The 11,579-nt window shown below is 43.9% G+C and overlaps 1 protein-coding gene across 1 annotated transcript in view; it reads left to right on the forward strand.

The window, feature by feature from the left end:
* LRWD1 (leucine-rich repeats and WD repeat domain containing 1) overlaps window positions 1–11,579 on the forward strand; it is a 14,484-nt gene that overhangs the window by 193 nt on the left and 2,712 nt on the right. The window contains exons 2-12 of the mRNA XM_009885122.1: window positions 2,039–2,273; window positions 3,274–3,393; window positions 4,964–5,116; window positions 5,860–6,000; window positions 6,623–6,964; window positions 7,606–7,732; window positions 7,976–8,085; window positions 8,554–8,761; window positions 10,298–10,370; window positions 10,481–10,621; window positions 11,310–11,407. Of these exons, the coding sequence (XP_009883424.1) occupies window positions 2,039–2,273; window positions 3,274–3,393; window positions 4,964–5,116; window positions 5,860–6,000; window positions 6,623–6,964; window positions 7,606–7,732; window positions 7,976–8,085; window positions 8,554–8,761; window positions 10,298–10,370; window positions 10,481–10,621; window positions 11,310–11,407 (1,748 nt within the window). The remainder of the gene's footprint in view (window positions 1–2,038; window positions 2,274–3,273; window positions 3,394–4,963; window positions 5,117–5,859; window positions 6,001–6,622; window positions 6,965–7,605; window positions 7,733–7,975; window positions 8,086–8,553; window positions 8,762–10,297; window positions 10,371–10,480; window positions 10,622–11,309; window positions 11,408–11,579) is intronic.

An 11,579-nucleotide genomic window follows, 5' to 3' on the forward strand; every position in this document is an offset into this window, starting at 1 on the left:
ACAAAGCACAGAAAGGGAGATGGTATTCTTGATGCAGGATCAGTGACCACTAGTGGAGCTGCATTCACTAGATAAGTTATCAGCAGTTGCCACTTCTTCTCACCATTTATATTGTATATATGCTACCACCTTCACTTTGTAAAACTGCTTAAGGATGGATCCTGATTTCCTAACCCTAAGATGTACTCCCTACTCCCAACACTCTTCTGTCTTTGCTAGCAATTGTTTAACGTGAATAAGAGAATCTCTTCTGGCCTGGATTTTAGAGGTTTTTTTCCTCTCCTTCCATCACTTTCCATCTCCTCTAAATCCAATTATGTTAGTACCTCAGACATTGCAGAGAGGAAGACTAAACTCTGACACACTTAGAAACCACTAAAAACAGTTTTGTTGCTCAGATCCTTAACAGAGGTCATTGGAAATACGCGTCTTTCCAAATGTTTAATTCAGTGGAATTTCACTATTCCAGAACTGGTCAATCCAAGTGACTCAGCTAGCCAGTTTCTGGCTGACGCCTTTGTTGTTTTTGTTGCTGATGTAAGAGTTTTGGGTTTCATATGTACTCTTTAGAGTTATTTCTTTTAGTTTGTCTTGTGCTAAAATAATTTTTTAAGACAGAATCACAGAAGTTTTATCTTTAGAGTATAGGCTGCGGTAATATAGGTAACAAAGTGATGTTACCATTTTTGAAGTAGTGAATTTCTGGAGTGTGGCTTTTTCCATGCAGCTTCATACCATGATTTTGAACGATTATATTTCAGAAAGTCCATTTGGGGAACACTGTGTTCAGTTTCTCCCTAAAATGATGTAGTAGACGCTCAGCTTTGCAGCTAGCTGAATTCTGTTCAACCTTTCTTATGTGCTTTGACTGACTGGTTAGGCTTCCCAGATAACAAGTGAAGAAGTGGTCTTGCTTCCTAATTTTATTTACCTCATTTGTTCACACTTCACTTATATTTAGAAGGCCTTTTTTTACTAATCATTAGAGATGGAGATTCTGTTTGTTAAAGGAACTCAGGCTTGTGTCCTCAAGAGATGTTGGCTGTCAGGACTAGAAGCTCCCTTTGGAGCTCAGCTAAATGATCTAATCAAACCTAAATGACCCTTCTTATAATATACAGTTTTCACTCTCTTACAGAGAAGGGGTATTTTTTTCCCCCTCAAATATCATACTGCTTCTTCTTTCAGGACAGAATGCTTCTGTTTTGGTGGCAGCCTTGGAATTTTGTTAGGTAGATTTCTGTATTTGCCATTGGAAGTTTTTGCAGCAAAATTCACTGTGAAAGAAATGGAAAAATCACTTTTTTTTTAATGAGGTTAGTTCTTTGAAAACAGGCAAATGATTTGGGGACCTACTCTGCACTTGGCCTGAACTTAACTTCTAATGCAGAGAAGAAAAAATTTGAGCCAGATCATCAAACTGATCCAATTTGCCTTATTGTTGTGTGAGTGCAAGTGTCAGCATGAAGGGAGGGGGAGGACAGGACTAACCTTTTGGAATCACCGTAGTGGTATATTGCTTGCAGCAGTTCTGAGGTGGTGATTTCTGAAAAAAATTAGTGAAAGAATAAATCTAGTGCATTCTGTGGACAGGGTAGGCTGATGGTATAGTGAGTAAATGTCTTGTATTGCCACAGCTTGTTTTGCTGAATTTATGTTGCAAAAGAATAAAATACCAAAATTCTCAGCGGCGTAGTAATTTTTTCTATTAAGAAGAACTTTTCTGGTGATTCACTGCTCACGGCCAGCTCCGTCACCCATAGGAGGTTTATCTGAACTGCACATTAATTGTACTGTGAATACTTTGGTAGACTTGAGTCTCTGATGGTGTCTGTTAACTCAGACGCAGCATCTTTTCACAAGTATTTGTGCTTGGCGTCCAGAATGCTGCAGACAAGAAAAAGCAGGTTTGGTCAGATTTACTGACTGAGTTGTGCTAGACTGAGAGGTGCCACCAGGTGGGACCTTGTATCCTGTGAAAGTCAGCATTTGTCTTTCCAATGAACTGCAGACAGTTCACCTTCTCTTTTGTTTTCAGCCTATCCAAGCTGCAATTGAAGACTGGAGACTTAGACCCGCGTTTGTTTTCCCGTCTGAGGCATCTGCAGAAACTAGATCTCTCCGATAATTTACTGGACAAATTTCCCAACAGTCTAACCCTGCCTGATCTGCGCGTCCTAAACTGCAACAACAACAAACTGGAAGATGTAACTGCCCTGAAACAATTCCCTCTGCTCGAGGAGCTAACCTACGAGAACAATGTGTACTTGACAGTGAGTTACCTCCCATCCTTACAAGCTAAGCATTAAATAGAGGGGAAACAAACAGCAGTTATGCCTCGTTCTTATATATTGTTCTTAGGCAGCAAGTATTAGGGCACCTGAGAAAGCAGCCAGTTTTTTTGCGCCCCTTCACCAATTTGTGCCACTATTTCCCAATCTGCAGAAGTGACTTGCCCAAAACCACTCAGATATTAAAATTTGGGTAACTTGAACTCGCAATTCTCCAGGCCAGAGTCCCATCTTAGGTAGCTTATCAGGCAGGATAACCTATGCTCATGTTTGTGTAAAATACAGTAAAGATTGCGTAGACATGTCCTTTTTATATGTTAGTTTTAGTGCCCCTTGTGCTCTGGAAGAGGGGTTAAACTTGGTGATTAGTCTAGTTTGGGTTTTCTGACTTCTCCCAAGAGGCTCTGCTGATCATACAGTTTAAGCATCCAAAACTGAAATCTTACTTGTGCTTTAAACTGGCATCAGCCGCCATCGCCGTCCCCAGATGCTTACTTGCTGTTGCACACTGGCAGAAGTATATGCGTGGCTGTATGGTAAACTGGACTGGGGAACTGGTCTGACCTAAAACACACCTGACCCCGAGAAGCCCTGCTGGTATTTGTTTGCTGTAGGCGGGGTAGAGCTTCGGCTGTACAAGATGCTCACTCTGAGTTAAAGGATGTGACCAGAATACCCTGCATTGCACTCAGGCCGGAGCAGATGAGCCTGGTTACACCGCCACCACCTTGTGTTGGATCTTAGTACTGCAGAAGTGTCATGCAGGTCTTTTTGCTGCAGTTTAAGATCACAACTCGTAAGAGAACGTTAATTTACAACCAAAAGGTGATATTCAAGTCAGAAATGCTGAGAATATTTTATGAAATTGTTTTTCCTGACTAAATATATTCTTCTCATCCTTGGCTGTATTTTAATAAAGGGCTAAAGCTAAAGCAAGTACCACGTGTACCATTTTTGTAACTCTGATTTATTCTCTTTCTAGCTCAACGATGACTATAAAGTAATGTTTCTTTTGCAAAATCTTCGGCTACTCAATGGCAAGGATATAACCAAACTGGCTAATCATGTGAGGCGTGTCAATAGTCGTAAGCTCACCAGCAAGGCAAGATGTGTGATATTTTCTTAATCTCTGAACACCTGAGAAGTAACTAAATACTGTGCTCAGTTTAATGACAGTTTCAAACAAGCATAAAATAAGTAACAATAATTCTGGTATGATCTGAGCACAGCCCACAGCATGGGCTACCTAGGAGATGTCTTACTGCTGCTTTCTGTGGTCACTGCTTGCATTTGCTCTACCTGTTCTGTGCACCCAACTTCTGCCTTCAGTTTACATCACAGGAGCAGGGCCAACAAGGTCTGTGTCTGACCCTCTGGTTTTCCAGGTTACTCTGATCATCATTCAAAAATGGGAGAAGCCTGATGCTGACATAACAGCTGCATATACCTCCCCATCTAATTTACGTTACTGTCCTGGCCCCAGGACAGGATGGGGAGCACAAAACCAAGCTCAGGATATAATCTTGCATTTTCCAGCATACACCAGGAACAAAGATTTGTTCTTCAGCCGTACATGTTTGGAACGGGATATAATCTTGCATTTTCCAGCGTACACCAGGAACAAAGATTTGTTCTTGTTCTTCAGCCGTACATGTTTGGAACTGTATTTTCACTCATTCTTGTACACAGTTTAGCTCCTGGCAGATTGCCCCCACACAGCATGTTGTGATCTTGAGCAAAATTTTTGTTCTATTATGAAAAAGGGGCTTTTAATGTGCAGTACTGCTCTTACCATTTGTATTCTAGTTAGTTGATCTTGTTAATTCCTTATGCGTAGCAGTGGTGGAGAGATCAAATACTGGAGACTGGGATGGCTGATTGTGCTAAGTGTTGTTATCTGTGTAATACCTTCTACCTCAAAGGGTCTTGGTGAGGGCTGCTCAGCCTCTTATCCTCCAGGCAACTGGGCAGGATTGGCTGTTTAATGAGACACCAAATGTTCCCCTGTGCTGTTCATTTTGTGCTGGTATCTGTGCCCCAGATACCTTTCCCTGATGATACTGCTTTGTGCCTGGCTGCCCAGTTCTTACTGCTGTGTCTAAATGTAAAATGTCTCTCGGCTCCAAATGCTTATGGATGTGTTACCACCTGCCAGAAGCTCTCAGATGGGAAACTGTGCTGCATCTGCATGATTGTGCCCGTAGTTCAGAAGCCTTTTGGAGTCAAGTTATCTTTATAAATGGGGATGACGTGCACCAGTCCTGCTCATGCGCGAACTTGAGCTACAAGAAAACTCAAAATATCCCCGTTATCTCGTGCCTGTTATAATAAATTACTTACCCATCAGGTACTCTCTGTTAGTAGGGCACAGTATAAGACTCCTTAAGACCATTTGCTATGGATCCAGAGGCATGAAATCAGGCATTGCTCTGGGTCTGTGTTGACAGTATCTGCTTAGCCATACTTCCTTAAGCTTGGTTCAGAGAAATCGAGTTTCTTGTTAGCTGAAGTCGTGGTTTGAACACCAATAAAATAAATGGAAGCAGTGCCCTCATGCACTTAGCAGAGCCTCAGGGTTGGCAACTTCTTAAATCCTTCCACGAGTACTCTTGTGCTTTTCTGTTCTGGTTTTCTGTAGTATTCTGTTGAATAAACTCAGTCTTTCTGCCTAGGTTACTGCTCACTGGGAAAAATTCTTCCGTGACCAACTTCCTGAGAAATATACAGCCGAGCAAGTGAAGTCCATCAAGAAAAAGTTCCTGAAGTCAGTACAAACCAATGTAGTATACGGACCCAGCTCACTCAGTGAATTCACCCGCTGGCGGGTAGGTTGCATTTCACTTACCCTTCTGTTCTTCAGGCAAGGACTCTGCAGCCTGATTCTGAATGGATTCGATTAAAATGCTCTATGGGTTTGGGTTCAGGGTGTCAGGGCACTTGCAGACAGATGGTATCACTTTTTCTGGTTTTCTTCACTGCTTTGTTAAGCAATTACAGAAGCACTGGGACTAAATGTGCACCGAGTTGCAGTGACTGTCATTAAACATTGTTTTTTAATTCATAAGCAATAATGATACTTGTACTAATTAACAAGACTGCAGTATCCTCAGTACTTAATTATTTGCAAATAATTCTAATGGCAACCTTTAGTCTTGATGGAAGCTGTATGAAAGGAGAAAAGATAATGACAGAACTGTAGTTACTCCCAGTGGGGAAAGATACCATTTAGTTCGTAACATACGTTTTAATTGTATATGCATACATACAATTCAGACTTCCATCTCTCCCTTGTCTTATTTCATTGCTGTGCTGTTGTTTTCGCAAATGTGTACCCTGGATGCCCACAACAAAGTGAAGTTCTTGGGTCATGTAACATCAGCAGAGGACTTTGTCTGCCAGGCTGTCAGCTGAGGACTCCTCCATCACTTGTGAAATTCACATAGAATAGTGGAAGCAGATATTAAAAACTCAGCAAAGCAGCTCTTGTCATTAAACATCAGAGTTTGACTGCTGTTGTTTTGTGTCTTTTTTTTTTTTTTTTAAACGTATCCACATATTTGCTTCCAAGGTGAAAATGATTGCAGAAGAGCTGCTGGCATGCTCACTGGGTCTGGAGTTAAACACAGATCCTGAACCAGAGGAAAAGATGGACGAGAGTGAAGAAGAAAGTACAGAAAGCCCCAGGGAAGCTGCAGAGGACATGGCTCAGGTAGGTGATTTTTCCAGTTATATTAACAATGTCCTTTTTACTTCTTAAAAATTCAGGAGCACTTGTCAGTTTACGTTTATGACCCTTTGGTCTCCAGCCTGTATTCAACAGCTGAGGCTTGTTCTTTATGGCCAGATTGAAGCTTTCCCAGCAACGTGAAGGTTGAGTTGCTCTCCAAGAGGAGAGAACTTCCATTCTCATAGGGCAACCAAAAGGTTTCATGAGTATTGTCCTACTAACTCCACCTCTCCTTTGAGGAAGGGATATTTTTAATGACAACTGGGTTAATGCACGGCCAGACTATGATGCTGCTTGCCTTCTTTGAAATAGCTGCAAACTGAACCCCCTCGGTCCAAGGGCCAGGTTTGTTTTTCCACGTCATATGTAAATCACAAGTAACTGGGACAAGGGAAAGGAGAAGAAAATGAGGCTAGCTGTGTGATTTCCATTAGCTTCTGCCTCTAGGAACTCTGCAGCTCTGGGCTGGCTGATTCTTGGAACCCAGTCTGTAACTGTGGGAGGGTACTTGCATTTGAATAATTAATATCTCTCGCTTACAAATCATCTGCACATCTTGGGGAAGCTAGAAACCTTCTGCACAAATTGACAACATGCCTTATAGGTCACGGTAACACCCAGCAAGAGGAAAAGAAATCATTCAAAGCCAGGCTCTGGAAACAAGAGGTCCAAGTCCCAGACAAACACTGAGGAGGAGGCTGTAGTTAATCCCAGAAAGTCCAGTCGTGTGCAGGATGACCCAGCTCCTGATAAACCAAGAACATCGAACCAGCCGGCCAAAGAGGCAACCCCTGAGCAGGGAGCTGAAGGGACACATAAGAACGGAGAGCAGTTTCCCAAGGGGCAAAGCAACAGAAGATCCAGCCAGCTGACAGGGGAACAAAAAAGCCTGGAGCAGGACAACGGAGTTGTTACTTTGACCCCAGTGAAGAACTCCAAGGGCAAGGTATGTTCATCAGCCCCCTTGGGACTGGCTTTCGGCCTCTTGGTTTAGTGGGAGGAGCCGTACTCAGATTTCATCAGAGCTCTACACAGCTTGGAGCTCATATTTGGCCAGATATATTGTGAGTTATGTTTTTTTTGTTTGTTTGTTTTTGGTTTTTTGTTGTTGTTTTAATTCTCTCAGAGGCATCAGGGAAGCCCCCTCCCCGCCCCCGGAGAAAGTGAATCCCCTGCAGGGGATGGATGGACCAGCGCTCTGAGGTGGTGCACTGAAAGCCTGTTCTTAGAAATGGGACTGGCATGACTTGCTCTCAGGTCAAACTGATGGCTGCATGGGGAAAGGTGTTTCCCCCTCAGCTCAGACCAGTGGGGATCTAAAGGGTTTTTCACATTTCTCTACAGCAGGAAATGGGGTTCACTGCTGGGGTCTGCTGGGCACATCTTTTCTAAACAGTTGCCTGCTGGTTTAGGAGTCTTGAGCATTGGTGGCACCTCAGTCTCTCCTGTTCTCGGTAACACAGAAGGGCTGAAAAATACTTCAGTTTAACTCAGATTACTGTGTTTAGTAGAGGGTTCTGTCAAGGCAATCACAGGCAAACCGCTGTCAGGGGAATGAATTTTCTAAATGTGGATGGTTTATTGTAGGAGGATGTCAGTGCAGAGCCATTGCATTTTCTTCAGTGTCACAGTAAAGGCAACAGCCGCGAGGATTTTAAAACGCAGCTCTGGTCCTGTGTCTTCGAGCCATTGCTAGACTGTGGAGCCAGGAAAGGTGAGCTCTTAAAGAGGTTTGCAGGATTCCCAGAACCACCCGGCTCTGGAATCCCAGCAGACTCCATGCGTTAGACCCCTGCTCCTTCAAGCTGTAGTCTCCATTGTCAGGAAGAGACTTGCTTACATACTTCTTTGACTTTGAAAACAGGAGACTGGGAGAGCACCGGGCAGTGATAAGCTGCAGTCTTCATGTGTTATCCGTGAACCTGGGAACTCCTTACCTCTTCTTTTCACCTTTCAGATCCCATTGTAAGCTCCTCCAGAACCGTGGCAACATGTGGAGGGGAATCTGTGTGTCTGATTGATTGTGAGACGGGGACAGTGCTGAAAAAGTATAAGGTGGCTACAGAGGTAGGTCACAAGTGGAAGAGTAGGCATTGAATGGAAATACCCTAATCCATTATAATTACATATGTGTATACATAATATATATTACAAAGGGTTCTGAAAGGGTTTCAAGCATTAGCACAAACAGGTCTTAAAAGGATGAAGATAGATAGTAAACATTTCTTGCTTATCCTTTTAGCCTGGTTTGGCTTTTTTTTATTAGTTTAAAAGATTAGTCTCCCTCTCTTCTTCTCGCACAGGCATGTGTGTGTGTATCCAGGCTGCTAAGGCTGCTTGACAGCACAGAGGAGTAAACATCCTGGTTTGATCGTTTGTGTTCTTCTGAGGGTTGTTTTGAGATTCGATGTTCCAGCTTGAATAGTCGTGTCATTTCACCTGAATAGCTCTCATGATAGTTGTCTTATCTCTGAGCTAACAGCCATCCTGCCGGCTGTTCTCTTTCAGGCTATTCTTGGTTTCTTTCTATCCTAGGAGTTTTTCAGCGTTGCGTGGACAACCCTCACAATGGTAATCAGCGACAGTCGGAAAAAATCTCATAATATCTTGGCGGCTGCTGGGAGGAGAGGCATCGTCAAACTGATTCATGTGGCGGCTGACTTCTGCTATGGAGAGATAAAGGCTCATAAAAAGCCCATTGCTACTGTCTGCTTCAGCCCAACTCGAGAAACTCACCTCTTCAGTAAGTCTCTGGTTCAGAATCTCTTTAGCTTTAGTATGTAATATAGAAAAGGCTGGGCTTCCTTAAAGGGGATTGTCACCAGTGCCAGGAGGTGTGGGTAGGGACGGCACAGACATACAAAAAGCATGGACAGATGTTATGGAGAGAGTATTGTTAGTCTCATATGGCAGTAATCTACAGAAGGTACAAATTGTTTCAGCCACAGAACCCAACTCTAACTAAGGTGCAGCAGCTCATGTTTCTCTCTCGGTAGCTCTCAGGGTGACTGTCACACGCGCATTAAGCACAAACAAGCCCAGCAGTGGATCCGTTCCACAGGGATGAGTAAGAAGAATGATAGCCAGAGCAGCCTGCTGGGGGGCCAGGCAGTGAGCGGTCAGCTGGCAGCGCTCTTATCAAGCATGGCAACAGGGGCAATGCAGCGTATAATGGGCTGTTGGATTTCATTTTTTTCCAATGAGCGAAACTATGCGCTTAATTGCTTTTGAATAAATGAAAATCTTTGAGTTCTGTGCCTCGTCAAAAATTTTTATTCAGGTCCTGATGTAGAAGAGAGCTTTGCCACGGTCGGGCCCGCAGAGGCTGAGCCTTATAGACTAGTGGGAAATGAACCATCATATTACAAATTGCAGCTGCATTGTCAGGCCTGTAAAGTAAGCTGTTACAGAGCCATTCCGACCACACCTGCACCCCACAGCACATTGTTTCTCTTGCCTACAGTTACCCACACCCTGGAGTGGTTAGAGTGCTACATGAACCATTAACAGTGGAATTTTCTTAACACACGGGTAGCTGGAGTGGATACTTTTCGAGAAGAAGCCAAGGGCGCAAAAAGCAGAAGCCTAGAGGGATAAGGAAGTTGGTAGTACATCCATATAGTGGCATGGACAGCAAGGCTCATTGTGTAGCATAGAAAAATTTATAGTAATGACGTGAGTCTTTGCCTGTTTGGGGACTGGACACTAACCTGTTTACTCTGAGTTTGAGGGGTGCCATCTGATTAGGATCCAGATTACTCCGTTAGGGTTGTTTCTGCTATCAGTGTATCAGCTTGGTGACGAAGACATTAAGTGTCTACGTCAGTGCGTAACTTTCCCAAGAGGAGCTGCCGTGGATGCGAACACATTAAGCCATGGATATGTGGAGTAAAGTGGCGTCTGCTTGAGAGTAGAGGTCGGAGCTCATATTTTAAATTCCACTAGAACCCATGACCAGAAACATAAGCTGAAAGGGGCACTAATTAATGACCTTGTGAAGCCACAACTTAGTAATGGACACCAGGAAACAAACTTTCTTTTATCTGCTCCTCTCAGAGCACAGGATAAGAATGCAAATTACTGACTGTGCATGTTTGACAATGTCTGCGAAGTGGTGTTGAGCCAGGAGCCTCGGTGACTGCTGCTGTGCTTTAATGAGCTCTCTGATGCCACAAGCTTAGAGTGTTACAGCCTGTGACACAGGTAGAATTGCCAGCTAGCACGAGAAGAGCCAGATGAGCAGCGGTGTCACTACCTGCTTCTCTTCTGTGTCCCACAGCTGCATCCTATGACAAGCGAATTGCACTCTGGGATATTGGGATTCCAGACTGTGACTACAATTTCAAAGCAAGGTAAAGGTTCAAAAACCAGATGTGGCCAGTCTAGGAGTCTGTATCATGTCGCAGCACCACTTAATTGCTTGTTCTCTTTTTTTTTTTTGCTTTTGTTTTTTTTTTTTTAGCCAGCTGCTGGTGCTGGAAGCGCTCTCCATTCCCTTACGGATTGCCCTGGTCCCCACCTGCCCGGAGCAGTACCTTCTGGCTGGCTGTGAAGGCGGCTGCTTTGCCTGGAATATAAAACTGGATAAAGAACAAAAAAGCAGGTGAGAACCAAAAGTTGGGGGCATGCATTTGCTTTCCATAACAAGAAGAGGTAGTCCTAGCAAAGGCTTTATTTCTAACCGAGGAGGTCTGAGCAAGAAAAGCAGCATGTCCTACCAAACTTAAAGCGTACTGTCCTTCCCACAGTGGCAGGAAAAAATACTAGCACGATGCTAAAGGAGTTTTGAAAGCTAGCAGCCCTGAGCTTGTACTGATGCTCCGGTCTGGAAGTGTTGCAGGCTGCTTTGAAGGCTGACATGCGTGTAATACAATACCCTAAAACTTAAGGGCGTATCACCTTGAAGTAGTGTAAGGGAGTGTAAATTCTTGGATCGAGTGCCAGGCTCACAGCAAGGCCTGCTTCTGGTACGTGAGGTTACCCAGGAAACTGGCACTTTGTGAGAGCACAGAAAAAAATGGCAAGAAAGAAGCAAGTGAAGTCATGCCCTGCTGACATATACTAATCCTGATGCCTACAAAAACAGATGAAGTAAAACAGCAGTCTCTTAAGTAAACAGGCTTCTGCTATGTTAATAAACCCAGGTGGCTGAAAGCCTAAGTTCAAGTGGGAATTCATCTGAGTTTGGCAAGAGACTCGCTCACACACGAATTTCCTTCTCCTGGGTTCTGTACCCGAGTGCCCTTCCACTGCTGCCCATTGACACATTTCACCCTTCCCCCCTACTCTAGGCCTTTTGAAGCTGTATTCCAGTTTGCTGATGAGGATGGAGGCATGACAACATCTCACAGGGTTGACGGTTTGGCTTTTCTGAATGATGATGTCATTGGTGAGTATAAACACAATAGCCTAATCCAGAAAAACAGTCAGGCACCTCAGCGTGTGGCAGGCTGAAGCCAGCAGGATGAGCAGAGGGACTGAACAGGGTGTGATTACCTCTTCTTTAGGTTTTTTGGGGTTAAACAGAATGGGGTTGTCTCGCAGAGTCACTCATCTTTCCC

The sequence above is a fragment of the Charadrius vociferus genome, unplaced genomic scaffold (genome assembly GCF_000708025.1).
Source record: "Charadrius vociferus isolate BGI_N301 unplaced genomic scaffold, ASM70802v2 scaffold54, whole genome shotgun sequence".
In the NCBI taxonomy this organism is placed as follows: Eukaryota; Metazoa; Chordata; class Aves; order Charadriiformes; family Charadriidae; genus Charadrius; species Charadrius vociferus.